Below are 17,317 nucleotides of genomic sequence, written 5' to 3'. Positions count from 1 at the left end.
TCATCAGTTACCTGTATGCTGTCATCAAGCTACGGAGCCAGCTGACAGCCTCTGCAAGGCATCGCTTGCCCAGCAACTGCCAGGAAGCTGCCCAGACTCCCTCCTTACCCCGAGCCGCTTACTCAGATGTGGCTAGCGCGGTGCAGGTGTCTCCCACACAGAGCTGAAGGGAGGTGCAGGTGTCTCCCACACAGAGCTGAAGGGAGGCTCGCACTGTTACGGAAATGAGGCTTGCACTGTTACGGAAATGAGGCTTGTCGGCCACCATAACAGGGCCCAACCCTAGGTTCCCGCAGAAAAGTTCAGAGCCAGATCAAAGCAAATTAAATAATTACATTTTAATAACGTGTGTGCAGTAATTACAGCTCGAGCTGGGTGCCTCCGACGAGGGACCCCGAACAAAGAAATCCCTGGGCAATTACAGCTTTTCCAAATTCAGTTTCCCACCCCTCACGCGGTAGTTCAGACCAATCGTAACTTTCAGGTCTGGGGTCTCCTGCTCCTTAGTGGGTCTCATCGTTGTTCCTAGGCAGGCTGTTTTTCTCCCTCATCTTTACTGTTGCCGTTTCCGCTGACGGTTGTACCTTCGTTTCTTGTTGGGTCTTACTGTTGTCTCTCAAGGTCCTGAGAAGGAGGAGGTGATTCCAAATCATTACAATTAACACTGCCCCAGCAGTGAGCTGAGGCTTTGTCCCTCAAGGTCCTAGTGCCCTGCACTGGTCTTATTTCAAAGCCTTGACATCCTCCCTTTTGGAGGGTGAGACGCAGGAATGCAGACTGCTTGTAGCTTCCTTATCTTCCCAGCTGGAACCAGCTCTCAGGCCCTTTTCTTACTGGACTAAGTAAAAGTTCATTATTTTATCTAAGGGTGGCCTAAGGCTTCAGCAAATTTAGCTACTCATGCTAAGCAAGTTTTATAGAAGTCGTGCTGAGCAGCTACCTCTAGACAGCTCCAGTTTGCTATTCTTTAACCCACACAGGGACTGAACTCCACCTGTGGCTGGAACAGCTGGTTCCCACGTTCCCAAGCACAAATGGCCTAACAAGTGTCGTCACGGAGGGCAGTCCAGGCTTCCCCACGAGCAGGGAGCCCAGGGCACGCTGCGCAGGCAGCTCCACAGTGACCACAGAGCACAGCGGGCACCAGCAGCGTGAACAAGCAGCTTGGCAGCGATCTACCTCCCACGGCTGCAAGGCCCCTTCCTGCTCTGTGCACAAGCACTCTGCCCTAACACCATGGCTCCAGCAAGGCAGAGCCTTCGCAGGAGCCCGAGAGAAGGCAGGGGCCGCTCGCAGCACTGCGCAGCGGCACAGCAAACCAGCTACACCCAGCGCAGGCATATCAGAGAGGGGAAGAAAAGGTTGAGAGACTTGGCAGGAGGCAGCTCCGGTTCCCTGCCGTGCTTGCCAGGGCTGTGCAAAGCTTTCATGCCGCAGGGAAACATATCCTCCTTAGGCACCCTGGCTCACACGCAGCCCGCAGCAGGCTACTCCCCAAGGCGAGGTGAGCTGGGAGCCCAGGGCAGCCCCTGCACAGGCAGGGCTCTCGCTCACGGGGCGCAGTCCTGCAGGGGCTGCCACGGCACACACAGCCGCGTGCTGGGAACAGGGCCCAGCAACAGCCCCAGCCAAGGCGAGCCATGAGCCGCTACCAGGCTCCAGCCAGGGAGGCCTGGCTGGGCCAGCCAGGACCAAGCTGAAACAGGACCAGAGACAGCACTGGAGACAAGCTGCAACATACTTCCAAGAGGGCTGTCCAGGAAATAAGCTACCAAGAGCATCAGCCCAAGAGCCATTCAGCAGGCAGAGGCAGGGCCAGGGACACCTAGGACCTAGCTCAGGCAGGGACTGAAGGCCCGGGCCTGAGCTGAAAGGGGGCTCCAGTGGGCAGAGGGGGCAGGTGGGGGGATGTCAGCCCTCAGGTGAGGCTGGTCAGGACCCTTAGGGCCCAGGAGTGCCCTCAAGGCCCATCTGGTTTCAGAGGGGATTTGCTGGGGAAAGGCCTTTCTGAAGGGCCTTGTTTGCAAGAGTCACAAAAATGCCTGAGTTGTTGCCCAGAAGATTCAGTCTCCCTATTTAACTGTGACATGTGGCTGCTTCCTCTTACAAGTTTCTCTGGGGAGGAAAAGTGTTTCTTTCTCATTGAGCTCCCCAGGTCTAGGGGTGGGGGCCACACCCAAGCTCGTCAGAAACCGCAAGCTTCAACTCAGACTCCTGTGTCCACACGGAGGCTCCGAAACCGATGACCTGATTTCCAGGAGCCTTTGGCACCCACTGCTGCTCACCGACTGCGCAAAGGGCTCCTGCAGCCCAGGGCTTCTGCCGACGGGAGCATCCTGCTTTAGAGTCTAGATCTAAATAGCGCATCCTGACCTTACAAGCCTGTTTTGAATCTCTTTCCTCAAATACCTGCCTTTCCACAGCAGAAGAGTCTCAGATGCTCGGGGGCACCGGTGAGCCATCTGGGCTGGTGCCAGTAAGCTCTGCTGGGCTCTCCAGCCAAAAGACCTTGGTAAACTCCCTGGCTGCAGCACAGTTCTGGGGCCTTTCCTCCGTCATGGGACATAACTCTTCAAGCCTGTTCCTATGACATGAGGGCCCCATTGCTGATCCTGCTTTTCTGTGGGTGTCATACAGTAAAGGGGGAGTGTTATTGCTGCTGGTTGGCAGATAGGCACTGTCCACAATTCTAGTGGCCACTGAATATTTTGTCAATGATGTCCTACGTCCCAGTGGAAGAAGAAATGTGGAACTAGCAGAGTGAGCAAAATTGGAACACGGGGACTTTGTTCTCTTGCAGTTTTATTTTGCTTCACAAAAATCACATCTGGAGCAGGACCCATAATATGCAAAATTGGACAAGAAGCGCCTGCTTTCAGGTCCCAGGATAGGCATTCAGAAGGATTTCTAGAGCCAGTTCTGAGTGGTTGTGTCTTCCTCTTCCTCTTCATCATCCTCCCCCTTTGCAGTGTGGACTTCATATATGACTGCACAGATGCCAGCCAGCCAGGCTGCCACAGTGCCAGCTGAGAATATACAGAAGCCAATGAGACACAGAAAGATGTAGTCCTGCTTGTGCAATTGGGTCAGGCAGTTGAACCGGAGCTGTACCTCCACGGCAGGCACTTTCACGCCACGCAGACCTTCTGGCATGTAGCAGGTGATGTTCTCAGCATCTGCAGAGGGAAAAGCAGAAGCAAGATTAACTTGCCTGTGCCTTGAGCAATAGTGGGTAGGAGTCCTGCTAGAAAAACAGTGGAGGAGTTTCCTAAAGACTTTGAAAAATTTCTCCAGACTTCACACTCCCTTCCCTGAACAGTCTAGATAAAAATACACAGGCCATCACTTGCCAAACCACAACCACCAGGTTGCCAGAATGATGAGAATGATTTCTGTGTTATCGTCTTGATAGGAAAATATTGCCAGTTGGATTATACCACTGTGGCAAGCTGCCATACCTGCACTGTTGAGTTCTGCTGATTGAGTGCTTTTATTTTAATATAAAAGCATTTGTGGTTTTTTTTTTTTTTCATCTTAAACACCTTCTGACATGACATAGGCTAAACTGAGAGAGGTCATTTTATGCTGGAAAAATGAGGCCTGCATCCAGCGAGTCAAGCTGGAAAACTAGGGTCCTTTGCAATTAGGTGTCGCCTAACTTGCTGTATGAAAGAAGAAGAGGAAACTCATCAATGACACAGTTCCACTGAAATAATGGCTACATCCTGCCATTTTTTTAATATACGCTGTGAGAAAACAGATGCTGACTTTTCCCTCTGGAGCTAGTGAAGGCTGGGTGTGGCAGAAAGCACTGTCTCCTTTTGGTGTTTGTAGAAGCACAATGTGGCTTCAGCCACAGCTGTCTCCTTCCCCTGCGGTTTTTGAGATCGGTGCAGCAGACACTGTGACAGAGACATGTCAGTCACTGCTTGAGGTGCTGGATGTGTGGTCCTTAGGGAAAGGGAGTAGGGGAGAGCAACAAGCAACAGGGGATTTATATTATATTGTATTCTATTCTGTTATGTTGTATTATATTATACATCAATGAGTTGACAGAGCTGCAGTGACCGTTCATGCTGATATCCCTCCTTGTCAGGAGTATAACTGGAGAACTTCTTCTCTCCTACCCCAAACCATCTAGCCTTGGGAACTTCCTGCCAGCATCTGGGCTGCACACAGCGCCAGCTGAGCACAAAACACTGGTGCAAAGGTGTGACACGAAGCCACAGTAGCTTTTTAAAGGCCAGGATGGGGATCTGCTTGCAGCAGATTTCAGTGCTCCATATTGCCCCTCAGTTACATCGGTCCCATCATCCCTCTGCACTAGAGCTGTCAGCTCCTGGAACGACCCTCATTTTAGGGCCACCTAGTCCTGACAAACAGAGAGTTGCCTTTCCCTGCCTGGATGCAGATAGGCATATGTGATCCAGGGTTCCCAGCCTGGATACACTTACCTGCAGCATTAAAGTTTAACACAGTTCTCACACCAGTTCCAGGAAATACAACACCTCCTGCTGACTCACCCGCAGCACCTTGCTGGGATGTAGCAAAGCCTGACGGAGGAGGAAAGTGGAGCTGCCTCCGCTGGCTACTGCTGAGTCTTTCTGCTCTTTTTCCCCTGCTCTGACACACACAAGCAGGTGGAGGGGACATTGCTTCCCAGCCCTAGCACAGTCTGTTCCATCTCCTCCCGGCCTTATCAGAAAGGTTTGAATAGGTGTCTTGATCTCTTTGGCTTTCCCATCCTTCACAGTATTGTGCAGGGACCCATACTAACATCTCCAGTCCTTGCTGCCACTTGCTTTTCTGCTCATGTCCTTCCAAACTGCCTGCAATGAGCTTTACTCTCCTGTTCAGGACATCCGTGGGTTAGCTCCCAACCACCTGGTGACTGCTATGGGTAGTACTTCTTTACACTCTTCCATAACTGCCTGTAATCTGTAGGAGGAAAATGAGTAACTTTGCTGTCTACAGGGTGTTTACTACATCTAATAAGATACACAGACATCCCTAATTCTGTTCTGTCCTAACACCAGCTTCATTTGTCCTTCCTTTTTCTTCCCTGTGGTTCTTTTGTGCCCCTTTCTTACTCGATGGCCAGACTTTCTCAAATGATTTTTCTTTTGCAGCTCTCCCTCGGTATTATATTGTGCATTAATGAGGATCGAGCTTTTTTCACTAGTACAGTGATGTGTTCCTTTTCAATTTGGAAAATCAAATACAAATTTCACAGCTGCAGAACATTTTACCCTTGGGACCAGTGTTTTTCTGGAAAAGGGAACTGGTGATTGCCTTGCCTCATGAATACTCAGGGTTTGTGGTCCAGTTGTAGAATCTCTCAGTCAGATGGAAAACAGCTGGATTTTGGCAACCCAGATGATGTAAGGAAAGAAGGCCCTGCCTTCAGGAAACGGCTCTTATTCAGGAGTAAGTGCCACTCTGCTGCGGAAGTCAGGGGAACTCAAGCAAATGCTCACCTGCAATGCACGTACATTCACTATTTTGGATAATGTAAAATGAAACTGAGGCAGTTTGCTCTGGGATGCTGGAGGAAGAGTGGGAACATATGAAGCCTGTCAGTCATAAGGATACAGAGGCACTTTCCTGACCGCAGCCTTAACTTGCATTCTGGTCCCCCCCGTCAATCACATTTCACCCGGAACCCAAACCAGAACCCCCATGGGAACAAAAGTCTTTTGTCGAGTTCAGAGCATTTGGATCATGGCCTGATCCTGAGAACTAGTCAAATGTACCTGCTTTGACAGCTAGAAGCACTGCAATAGCTGGAGGTGATAGGAATTGTAATTTTAATCTGCTGTAGCACAAAGCCTGCCATATTCTTAAGGAGGAAGGCATTGCGTGCACTCATCACATATGGAAATGGGTCAGCAGGAGAGAGGGTGCGATCATAGCCCCACTGAAGTCAGCAGCAAAACTCCTGCTGACTCCCACAGTGCCAGACCTTTTCCTGGAGACCCTGTCCAATGAGGGCTGAGAGCAGGAGAGGGGCTGCCTGGGTTTCAGCCCGGCTTTGTTTTTAGCACTGAGCAGAAGTGCTGTAGAGGTTGTGCAAATGAGATCTGCCTTCCCACAGTGTTGTGCAGGAACGGAGTAGCAGGAGGTGTTTGAGGTGAAGGGGACACTGGCAGAAATGGTGGAGAGCGCAGGGCTGGAGAGGCTGAGCAAAGCCGGTCAGAATAGAGGCAGGAGGGGAGTAGTACTCCCTGCATTTCCATGGAGAGAGGGGTTTTTAACAGACTGTTATGGACAGAGTGATACTGCAGCAGCAACAAAAGATACGATCTACAGAGCAGATGAAGAAAAGGCAGGAAAATCAGAGCAATAGCCTTCTCGGTAGATCTCCCCAGAGCCTCCTTGTGCTCCTCACTCTTGGCACTGCAGCCATAAGGTTCTCGTGACTCGCAGGCACAGTGATACCTCCTGAGGCTGGGGCAGGCATTTTATAGAAGTAGCAATATCCTAGCTACTGCCTACCCTTCCTGATGCTTCCCTTACCGTCCTGAGGGTGTGAGCAAGTGTGAGTCTCTGTGGGATGGAGTGCATGTAACCCAGGTGCTCTGATCCGTGTTTAGTGGTAAAACCAGAAGATTGGGCCTGCAGTTGACATGCAGTGGCACAACCCCATGAGCTGAAAGGAGCTTGTGCTGGCTGGCATCACCTCTCCAGTCCTTAATGTACCAAAGTTTTGGGACAGAGAACAGAATGCCCTCTCTGTTCCACCCAGATCTGCAGGAGCAGGGAGGAGAGGGGTCCTGCTTACACAGCCCTCACCTGGAAAATGAACGTTGCTCTTTGTCATCCAGGTGGTGAAGTCCAAGAAGGAACAGTTGCAGTGCCAAAGGTTGTCACTGAGCGCCAGAAACCTCAGGTTGGGCAGGTCACGGACAGTGCTGGTGTCCAGGAATAGTAAGCCAGTCCGGCTCACGTCCAGATACCTCAGCCAGGTGTTGTTGGCAAAGGCATCCTTCTCAATCGCCACAAGGTTGGGATTGTCTGACATCTTCAGCACTACCAGGCTGATGAGCTGTGAGAAGGTGCTGAAGGTGACCTGCGTGAGGTTGTTGAAGCTGAGGTCCAGGTAGACGAGCTTGGCCACACCAATGAAAGTGAAATCCAGGTCATCCCCCAAGAGGTTCTCCCGGCAGTCCAGATACACCAGGTCAGCGAGGAAGCTCAATTCCACTGCAGGCAGGTACGAGATCTTGTTTGTTGCCAGAATCAGCTGCCTGGTATCCAGTGGGATGGTCATAGGGAACTCCTGCAACTGTTGCCCTGTGCAGTTCACTTCCAGGTACTGACAGCTGCACCTGCTTGGGCAGTTGATATTCTCTGATGCCAGCCCCATCCCCAAAAGAAACATGAGGCTCAGGGGCTGGGGTCCACCTGAAGGGGACATGATCTTACACCTTCCACAGTGTGCAGCCCTTGAGGGAGCACAAACAGACAGGCACAGAGCAGCTGCAAAGAAGGGGCCCTAGGGAAGTTGTTCTATCATTACAGTCATGCCGACGAGATGCCCAGCGGCAAGGCTCCCTGGCAGTCTGCCTGACTGGAAGCTGAGCCAGGTTTCACCCACTTTCTAGATCTGCAAGTGCAGAGCGGTGGCTAGAGCGTCTCTGTGTCACGCTTATTGCCAGTTGACACCTCTGTGATGTCAGCAGCTTGCAAAAGCCACCTAGTTTCGGGGACACTGACGTGATCTACCTTGTTGAGCCTGTGCTGCTTTTGTCTGAGTGAAATGCACGCCTGTAGGTCTCTGAGGCAGGTGCACACTGGATGAGGACACCAAATGTGTGCAGGGCAGGTGTGAACAAATGCAATTTCTGTCACAAACAGTGTCAAAAGCCAAGATGTGGCCACTTGCACTGAATAAACAAGTGAGCTCTGTACAAGGCTACGCAGTGTGTGTTAGCTTTGTCTCCTTTTGGGAGAAGATGACTAAGGAGGCTCTTCCAGAGACATTTTTACCCTGGGAAAATTTTTCAAAGCTGCCTCTACTCTACCTACTGATTTGCCACGTAGTTCCTTTGCCTAATCATCCTTTCTCTGGGAAGATCTGCCTTGCCTTTCTGCCTCTGAGCTCTTTGTGACAGAAGGCTGGTGTTTGCTCTGTGTCAGGGCAGTGCTTAGCACAATGAGCCAATTTGTTGATGGCCTTTAAAATCCCTGGGGATGCAGGTGTAAAGCAACATTTGGAGCAGTTAAGTGAGGAGTATCAGGACTCCAGAGTCAAGTGTTCAGAAAGTAGCAAGCACCTGGACTTAGGCAGATGGCGCAGCCTCCTTTCCCCCTTGCTGTCCAGACCTTGTTGGAGCCCAGAGTGAGGAGCATCCATGCCTGAGAAGCTGCAGTACAGTGCTCTGAGCCCTCTTGCAGTGTGGGAAGGGACAGACTGCGCTGGGCTGAGCAGGTGACTTCCTGTGGGGCAAGAGCTTGGAGATATCCCTGCTGTGATCCTGACTTGGTTCTTGTGCAATGTCTTTTCCCAGTTCTGTGTCCCTGCCCTGGATCTGTGACCCCTTACAATAGCCTAAAGACAACCCACAGCTCTGAGACCGGGGCCCATCAGTTGGATCCAAAAATGGATTTAATTGCCTCAATGAGGATTTTGACCAGCCACTAAAATTCTGGAGGTGCCTAATTCCTTCAGCAGGCACTTGTCTGATTTGCCTGAAAGCTCCACAAGCCCCTTGCAGACCAGTGAGGGGTGCATGCCCACACCGACCCTGCCCTGAGCAGATGGGCACCCAGAGCCTTCATATGCCACAACTGGCATCAGCAGGTAGGTTTGTTCCTGAAGGGTAGGACCCTAAGGCCTGCTCTGAGCAGGCCTCAAATGCACTGGATTAGCACAGGCTGAAGTGCTTTGCTCATTTACGACTTCCAGGAACCTGGGATCCCTCTGTGTCCTGCTTTCTTCCTTTCTTACACCAACAACAGTGGAAGATGCCATTTGTCCTCCTGCAATGGGACCCACCACACCTCCACTGGATTATGAACATTTTGCACACCTTTGTCCCCTTACAGAATGAGAAAATCCTCCTGAATTTTAAGTTTTGTATCACATATTGCTAAAGCTGGAATCTTTTAACGTAAAATATATTGCCTACACATTATCAAAGTATTCTTGGAAATGACTTGTGTTTTGATACAAAAGTCCCAGAGCTGTATATACAGACCAGAATAAAGGGAGATGCAAATAAGACCCTTCATTTTCTTAACACTGCTAATTGCCAAGGGAGGTATCTGCTTGCATGAAAACGTACAGCAGCTCCACCTGTGAGACACTGGCTTCTTTGTCTGCTACCAGCTGGATCGGATGAAATAAAGGGGAAAAGCATGAGCAAGTTTCATCAAGCATGGTAAACATGCTATCTTACAGCCATTAAACTGTGACCTGCCTGTAGACTGTGAATGGAAAGTGAAATTACCATACAGTGATCTTATGTATCATCCAGATGCCCCAAATAGGCAAGAGTGGACACAAAGTGCAGTCTAACAGAAGATATATGTGTGTTTGCGTGTGTATACACACACTGGAGAAGTCCATGAAGACTGTGATGGAAAACTATCTACACAGGATCGGGAACTGTAGTAACCCCCCCCCCCCCCCGTGCGTAAACCTGGTGAAGTCCTTGAAGAGAGGAGCGTTGCAAAATTCTTTGCAGAATCGCACGAATCAGTATCATATTCATTGCCAAATGTTTTCCGAATTGCTCCATGCAGCTCCATACAATATAATCAAAGAGTATTCGGTACCATGCAGCAATCTGAAACAGCGTATGAGTATCCCTGCCTGGCTGGCTGGTGCCTCATAGCTCAGAAATGAACGCATAAATTCAACTACTTCAGCAAAGCAGGTTCACGAAGACACAGGCTCCTGCCGGCGCCCACGTCAGACCGCTCACGGAAGAACGCGAGCCCGGCGGCAGCCTGCAGGGCACGGCTGCAGCCCGCGACACGCAGCGCTGCCGGCACCACGTCGGGGAAAGGCAACACAGCCGCCTGGCAGTTTTGCAGCCCGACGGCCTGCGAGAGCCCCGCGCCAGCAGCAGCCCCTGCAGCGGCCCCGCCGCCGCCTCCGGCGCAGCCGCGGGCGGCGCAGCGCGGGGCGGCCGTCGGCGCGGCCCCGCCTCGGGGCGGCGGCGGCGGCGCCCCGCCCCGCGCTCCCGGCCCGTTCCGCCCCGCCCCGCCCCGCTCCGCTCCGTGCAGCGCCCCGGGCTGCTCCGCGCCGCGGCCAAGGTGAGTGCGGGCCGCGGGCGGGCGCGGGGAGGGCGGCGGCGGCCCGCGGGAGTCCGCGTTAGGCGGGGGCCGCTCGGCCGCGTCCTGCCGCAGCCGCTGCGCCCCGGGCCCGGTGTCCGGGCGGGACCGCAGCATGGGCCTGCGCAGCGAGACCCGCCGCCCCGGCGGCCTCGTAGCTGTGCGCTGGGTGCGGGTCCCTGCCCCGCGGCGGCAGCCCCCCCCCCCCCCCCGGAACCCCCCCCCCCGCTCCGCTGGGGCGCTGGGCCGGTGCTGTGTCATGCTGCACGACCTGCTGCCCGAGAGGCGCGCTGCGAGGGAAGTTCGGCTCCAGGCTAGCCCTGGGCAAAGGTTGCCGAAACGCAGGAGCCGCCAAGAGCAGGAAACAGTCACCAGGCCTGTAATCGGAGAGATGCTGAAGGTCCTGTTGACTTTGAATTGCCCGTTAGTAGAGCAAAGGTTCTCTGTACAGTTTCGTACCAGCGGCATACGAATAGCAGCTCATAGCACGCCAGGCCTAATGCATCCTCAGACGGTGCAGAGCTTCGCTGCCGCTGAACAGCCTTTCCTCTGGCTGAACTGTGCTCTTGACTCTTAAGTTAAAGCCATAAAACCATAGTTTGTAACTTAGCACTATGAAAGATAACATGCCTGGTCCTTGCTGTTAGGTGTGGGTTCTCCACCAGGCTTTTAACTGTAGGGGGGAAAATGACCGTTGGGGGGAATGCCCTGTATTTTCAGTGTGTTTGTCAGGTGGTGGCCTGCATTACAGGCAGGTACAGCTGGCATTTATTAGTTAAGAAGAACATTGCAAATCTAAAGTAACTGTTTACCAAACTTCATGTGGACAAAGCCCTTATCTTCATCTTGCTCTGTCCATAACAATCCCTTTGCAAATGAGAAATAAAAAGCTCACATCCCCGAAGATCCCCCTGTGAAGGGGTGCTGGCACTGTTGCAGCAGGAAGGCTGTTTGCACGTGGTGGCACGTCTTCCCTCGCGCTGGCAGGTTCTGCCGGTGGGACAGCGCGGGAGACACAAAGCCTCGCTGCATCGGGGGGGGGGGGGGGGGGGGCACCAGACGGAAACAGCCATCAGCTCAGGGTTGCTTTGGAGGGAGTTGTCTCCGTGCTGCAGAGAGGCCTCCACCATCCTCCGCCCTGATGCCACACAGCACCGTCTCAGGTCACAGGGACAGAGACGTCTGGGGTTTGGGATCACGCAACAGGACATGGTGTTGGACAACCGCCAGAAGGGCAATCAGTGGCTGCTCGTTTGCAGCTGGGGAGGGTCCCAGGGCGCTCGGTGTTGAGCGCCTCGCGGCAGCGCAGGCCGCCAGTGGGCTCGGCCGGTTGGGGAGCAGGAAAGGGGAGAAGTGCGCAGCAGCCTTCTGTGGGGCAGCACGAGGTGGGACCCTGCCAGATGAGCCTCCCACCTGGTGCATTGGTCCCAGGTCTGCGCAAGGGAATGCAGAACTGGTAGATGCAAACCACAAGCCCTGGTGTCTCCCGGCTGGCAGGTGGGCTCGCACAGCGGTCGGTACGTCCCAGCAGCTGCGCGTTGCTGGGGGCTGCTCACTGACTCGACACTCTGAGCTGGCTCCTTGGAGCTGCTGCACACGGGCATCGCTCATCTTGCCAATGCCTCTTTGCTGAAAACGTTCTAATATTATCGTTATTGTTGTGGTGGGTTTTGTTCTTTTATAATACTGGCCTTAGCGGTTCAGACTAACAGTTCATATAGCCCAACCCCTTTCAGCTCCGGGGGTTTCTGAGCCAGTTGTAGTTGGTCTATATAACAAGCCCCAACTGAACCCAGTGTTTGCCTGGTCTCCCCTTGAATTCATGAAAACTGCCTGCATCCACAACATCCTTCGGCAAGGAGCTCCACACGTCTAGTTCCTCTTGCAGGAAAAACTCCTTTGGTTTGTGCTGAATCTGTCTCCTCCTGGCTTCATCTGATGACCTCTAGTTCTGGTGTTGGAAGTAGCAGTGAACAATCAATTTCTGTCCACCCTCTCTAGCTTTTGCACACCTTACTGAACACCTCCCAGTCTGCCTGTTTTCCAGGGTGAAGAGTCCTGGGTGAAAACTCCCTGACTCACAGTTTCTCCCTTCCTTCAGGCAGTGCCCAGGTTAGGAGGACTTAGGTCCATTCGCAGCGACTCTTCCACACACACACACTCCTGCCTGTAGCCTGCTGCATCTTCTCCAGTCACACCCCAAATAGTAACGGTCTCTCCTTTCTCACAGTGCCAGGATGGTTGTTCTCTCCAAGGAGTATGGCTACGTCATCCTGACAGGAGCTGCCAGCTTCGTCCTGGTTACGCACCTTGCGGTGAAAGTGGGGAAAGCCCGCAAGAAGTACAACGTGGAGGTGAGTCTGCCTCTTCTCAGGGCACGGGTGGGGCTGCAAGGGGCTGTTCGCTGGGAGAAGGGCAGCACCCCAGCGCTGGTAAGGAAGGAGAGCCTCAGGCCTGGCTGACCAGCCTGGGCGTGAGCCGGTGGCCCCATGGACAGTGCCCTCGGTGAGGGCAGCTCAGCAGAGCTCGATGGCACGTGCCCGGCACCTGGTTTATTTTTGGGTGACCTTCCGACACTTCCTGCCCCACCACACGGGTGTAGGAAGGGATGGAGCTGCTGCTCCGGCTCTCCAAACTGGAGCACAGGCAGGGCAGCGGAGCTCAGGGTTTGGCAGATCAGCTGCTTGGTGCCAAGTGGAAGCCACTGAAAATGCAAGGTTTTGAGGCTGGAAACACTGACAAGCAACAAGCACACGGCCCTGCCCTGTAACATCTGCACTCTGCAGCTGCTGGGGGAGAGCTTTTCCCTGCAAAGGCAGATGCAGTGTGGCAGGGAAGGGATCTTAGTGGAGCTTTACAAAGAAGACAGGAGGATTTATCAAACTCAGAGGGACCATTTGAGACCTATCACCAGAATCCCTTTAAGTGGCTTTGCCCTTAGTGTCCAGCGTGGAGCCCGCGAGCCAAGCAGGGCTCTGTGAGCTGGGTGGGGGCGGCCGATGGGTCTGTGAGTCAGGCCGATGGCACGCCGAGGCTGCTGCAACACTTGGTGCTCTCGTGCAAACGCTTCCTTCGCACGTGACTCTGGGAAACGGCGGCAGAGAAGGTGGGGGCAAGGACAGCCCCATGGGTGCGTGCCAGGCAGCTGCAGGCTCGGGGGTGCACACCGGGGTGTCCCCCCTCTCCGCTGCAGTGAAGTCATGATTACAGTAAACATAGATCCCGTGCGCCTGGTGCACGGCCCTGCACGGGGTGCGCAGAGCACTGAATTTTGGGCTTGGGAAAGCCTCTGCAGGCAGGTGACGTCTCCTGCTGGCTGCTCAGCTTTGCAGTGTTCTCCTAGCCTCTTCCTGGGTGCGGCCTGCTGCCACCTCCCCAGAGGAGGCCTGGGAACAGCACCCGGGCTCCCTGTGTCCTCAGTGCTGTGGTTTTGCTCCTTGCTCCAGAGAGATGGGAGTCCTACAGAGAGGTCACCCCATGCCTGGCTATCTTCTATTCAAAGCAGGGGTAGCTAAAAGGTTGTCAGCTTGCCCAGGGCCTCCAGGTTGCTCAAGGGGGTTAGGCAACAACACAGCAGTTGTAGGCCATGGGACAGGAGGGCAGGCTGTAACTTGCCAGTGCCTGAGAGAGCTGGACACTGCCAACACCAGCAAAGCAGCAGGCTCCCTGGGGCAGAGTGCTGCAGGGTACGCGCCTCGCTGCTAGAGCGCACCAGGCTCTGGAGGCAGGACTACACTCACTCACGCTTTGCTTTTGGGTTTTTTTGACAGTACCCAACCATGTATAGCACAGATGCCGAACACGGGCATATATTCAACTGCATCCAGCGTGCACACCAAAACACGTAAGTACCACGTATGAACGCAGGTCTTGAAAATACACAGGGCTGTGCAGCTGGGCCCACAACTAGGGCCTTACTGCTACTAGATGTTTGGTTTCAGGCTCCACACCTGAGGAAAACACATGGCTCTGTAATGCTTAGTAGCAAGGCAGTGCTGGTTCTTTACGCTGCCTTAAACCATGAGACAGTGCTGTGAAGCAGCATCCTCCTCCCCGGTGCCTGGCTCTGTATCGGCATGGTTGGACCTTAAGGCACTGGAAATCTTGTTTCCACAGCATTGTGTCTGGGAGCTGCTGATCTGTTCTGCTGTCTAGACCTTCCCAGAGAGCACATGCCCTGTAGGTACAAGGTGGCTAGGCTGCAAACAGCACATCAGGTGTGTGCTGGGAAGAACTCCTCCTCCTGGGACAGCTGGTGGTAGGCAGGATTTAGCAGTGGCTTAATGCACAAGGTAGAAAGAGTGGGGGGCTTTGGACAGTGATGCGAACGGGGGGAGGGGGGAGAGTCCCTAAAAGTCTGTGCACACTGAGATGCCCTTGTGCCTCCATCTCTGGCCCCAGCACTGAGCACAGCGCTCCTGCGCACAGAGACTCGTAACAGTCGGGTCCGGCTGGGACCTCAGCAGGTGCAGCTTGCATTTCTCTGCATTGCTGCAGAGATCTCTTTATAAGCAACTTTGACACAAACCTTCCTCTTGTATTTTCAGATTGGAAGTTTACCCGTCCTTCCTGTTCTTCTTAGCCACTGGTGGAGTCTACCACCCGGTAAGTGATGCTGGTGCGGCAGGTCTGCATGATTGAACTCTGCTCTTTTGCCCCCGACATGGGGCTGGGGGCAGGAGGCCAAGCAAGCATCTCTGGAGGCAGCAGACCACTTCTCTAGCCCCCATGGCTGATGTCCAATGTGGCCTGCCCCTTCTGGAAATGCAGTGGCAGAAGCTTGTGTGCATGGAATTACAAATCTGTAATAGACCCAGTATGGATGCTTGTAGTGCTTCAGCCATGACGCCCCTCCCTTCCCCTAAATATGCCTTGTTAGACAAACTGAAACTATTACAGCCCGCAGCGCACTTCTGGGGAGAGTCCCTCCAACCCTGCCAGGCTCCTCCAAGTCCTGCAGGGTCCTGTGGGGCAGACAACAGGGCTGCTCAGTACCTGAAGTTGTAGAGGGTGGGAACCTTTTTTCCATGCTTCTGAGCAATTTTTCAAGAAGAGTTTTTCTGCCAGGAATAGATCAGGAACAGGATGATCTTCTCACTCATTTTCACCACCAAAGGAGGCATTGGGGGGGGAGGAGGGGCAGAAAAAATGTGGATCATTTTTAAATGAAAGATGTAGAAAGGTCTTGAAGAGATGTATGTGTGGGACAGGCTGAAACCAGTAGCTTTTCCTTCACTGCCACTAGACAAATCAGGTCCTTCCTGAAGGTTCCTTCTCAGAGAGAGAAAGCAGCATAGGCAAATGTAGTGATGTTTGGCAAACTGTAGCCATGTTGCAGCAAGCTCTAAATTAAGAGATGAGGTGGAAGTTTTTAACAATGGAATAGGAAAACCTGCTTGCAGCAGTGGGGTGGGGCTTGAGGTAACATTTGCCTCCAAAATCCTGGTATATGGTCAGGTAGTGACCAGACAAGGTTTGGCACCTGCTGCCTGTATGACTTAATCATTTCTAGATGTCACAGTTCCTTGATAAGGAGCAAATACTCACAGCCAGCATCTCTCCAAGTGCAATTCCACTAGCTGTAGGAGTAGGGTTACCCAGCCTGCCAGACCCACACTGTAATGCACTAGTGCACATAAGCTCTTCCTGGTGAGGGAAGTTTTGCACTGCGAAGCAGCAAGACTGTGGTACATCACAGGCTCTCTTCCCCCCAGGCGTCATGAAAATGACTCCTATACAAAACCTAGCACACCACATCAGCCGTGCACCTTTCCCAGGCTAACTCCCAGTTGTCCTAGCTGGGTGAGGACCCACACTGTAGTTGGTGGTCTCCTGTTGAAGCAGGGCTGCTATCCAAACAGCTGAGCAGGTGCAAGATGCAGATCCCTGAAACCTTTATTTCTCCTGTCTAGCGGATTGCCACAGGGCTTGGCATTGCCTGGATCCTCGGGAGAGTCCTCTATGCCTATGGCTACTACACAGGAGGTGAGTCCTTAACCTGTAGCACAGAAGGTGCTCTGAAACTGAAGTCTCCCATGGTGGCCTCAGGGCTCTTTCCTCCAGCTCACATCAAGGAGGCAGCATAAAGCTTCCAGTCAGGGTGTGGGGAAATTGCTGCAGGTCTGCAGACTGCCAGCTCTGCATTATGCTTGTCCTACTGACAGAAAGACGACTAATCTAATAGCAGCACAGATTGAGGGTAGCTGCTGTTGTGCTCCGAGATTGATGTCTAGTTTTTGCTCCCTCTTTAATTTCCAGGCTGGGCGAGTCTTTGAGTGATGGTGCTTTATACTGCTGAGCACGTATTCCCTTACCAAAGGGAAAGGGCTCAGCTGAATCCAACCAGTTTCTCTTCTCCCCATACTACTTGAAATAAACCTAGCTGGGTGGGGGCACCTGACTTCACACCCTACTTGGTTCTGGACTGTCACATTCACAGAGGTTTCCTGGCCTTTGTTTCTTAAAGGTGAGGACGAGGTCAGCCAAAGCTAAACATACTTGTAACAAGCCAAGCTTGCGTGGGGAAGGGTGTAAGCCTCCCTGCTGCTGCCCTGCAGTGCTGGGAGAGGCCTGCTTGAGGAAGCTGGGTACTGCTGCTGAACTGCTAAAACATGTTTGTTTCTTTTCTTCTAGATCCTAAAAAAAGAGTGAGAGGGGCCTTTGGTTCAGCTGCACTCATTGGACTGGTGGGGACAGGGATATATTCAGCTTTCCAGCACCTCGGCTGGGTCTGCCAGGACTAACTGAGCATCTCAATGGCTGCCTGGGAAACTGAAGAGATTTTTTTTTCCTCTCTTTTCAAACATTTCCAATCTGTTCCTTTTTTCTCCTTATCATTAAATAAAATGAAGCTGTCAATTCTAGATTTTATTTCTTAAGTTATAGAAGACTTTTTGCAGCAGTTTCGCAGAAAGCAAGAACAACTCCAGTTCTGTAGGCCCACAGAAATCTACCAGTCAGGCAGAGGTGTTCTTCTAGCTTTCAGGACTTTGACTGAAAAGTCATCTTGCAACCTGCTTGCTTAACTGATACAGCA

At 52.9% G+C, this 17,317-nt stretch overlaps 2 protein-coding genes and 1 long non-coding RNA gene across 3 annotated transcripts; 1 reads left to right on the top strand and 2 right to left on the bottom strand.

The window, feature by feature from the left end:
* Nucleotides 1-323: 323 nt before the first annotated feature.
* Nucleotides 324-2,572, bottom strand: LOC135329008 (uncharacterized). The gene is made up of 2 exons (XR_010390126.1): nucleotides 2,414-2,572; nucleotides 324-624 (listed from the first exon to the last, which is right to left on the bottom strand). It is a non-coding gene; the product is annotated as an uncharacterized LOC135329008 (long non-coding RNA).
* Nucleotides 2,573-2,810: 238 nt separating this feature from the next.
* Nucleotides 2,811-7,417, bottom strand: LRRC52 (leucine rich repeat containing 52). Its single transcript, XM_026101065.2, has 2 exons — nucleotides 6,793-7,417; nucleotides 2,811-3,176 (listed from the first exon to the last, which is right to left on the bottom strand). The coding sequence occupies exons 1-2, from the start codon at nucleotides 7,415-7,417 to the stop codon at nucleotides 2,908-2,910; spliced, it is 894 nt and encodes a 297-aa protein (XP_025956850.1). The 3' UTR covers nucleotides 2,811-2,907.
* A 2,729-nt stretch (nucleotides 7,418-10,146) lies between these two features.
* Nucleotides 10,147-17,144, top strand: MGST3 (microsomal glutathione S-transferase 3). The gene is made up of 6 exons (XM_064515663.1): nucleotides 10,147-10,263; nucleotides 12,512-12,635; nucleotides 14,052-14,125; nucleotides 14,829-14,886; nucleotides 16,194-16,266; nucleotides 16,915-17,144. Exons 2-6 carry the CDS (start codon nucleotides 12,519-12,521, stop codon nucleotides 17,022-17,024), a joined length of 432 nt encoding a protein of 143 aa, XP_064371733.1. The 5' UTR covers nucleotides 10,147-10,263; nucleotides 12,512-12,518; the 3' UTR covers nucleotides 17,025-17,144.
* Nucleotides 17,145-17,317: the final 173 nt, after the last annotated feature.

Source organism: Dromaius novaehollandiae, chromosome 8, assembly GCF_036370855.1.
Source record: "Dromaius novaehollandiae isolate bDroNov1 chromosome 8, bDroNov1.hap1, whole genome shotgun sequence".
Lineage (NCBI taxonomy): Eukaryota > Metazoa > Chordata > Aves > Casuariiformes > Dromaiidae > Dromaius > Dromaius novaehollandiae.
Note: the sequence above shows the minus strand (reverse complement) of the source record. Positions and strands in the feature narration are given on the sequence as shown.

What these genes read in the sequence shown, in the direction of transcription:
- MGST3 (XM_064515663.1), top strand. Translation starts at nt 12,519, where the DNA reads ATGGTTGTTCTCTCCAAGGAGTATGGCTACGTCATCCTGACAGGAGCT. An exon ending in GCAAGAAGTACAACGTGGAG is followed by an intron (nt 12,636 to 14,051) that starts GTGAGTCTGCCT and finishes TTTTTTTGACAG; the next exon opens with TACCCAACCATGTATAGCAC. An exon ending in CTGGTGGAGTCTACCACCCG is followed by an intron (nt 14,887 to 16,193) that starts GTAAGTGATGCT and finishes TCTCCTGTCTAG; the next exon opens with CGGATTGCCACAGGGCTTGG.
- LRRC52 (XM_026101065.2), bottom strand. Translation starts at nt 7,417, where the DNA reads ATGTCCCCTTCAGGTGGACCCCAGCCCCTGAGCCTCATGTTTCTTTTG. An exon ending in GAGCAACGTTCATTTTCCAG is followed by an intron (nt 3,177 to 6,792) that starts GTGAGGGCTGTG and finishes TTCCCTCTGCAG; the next exon opens with ATGCTGAGAACATCACCTGC.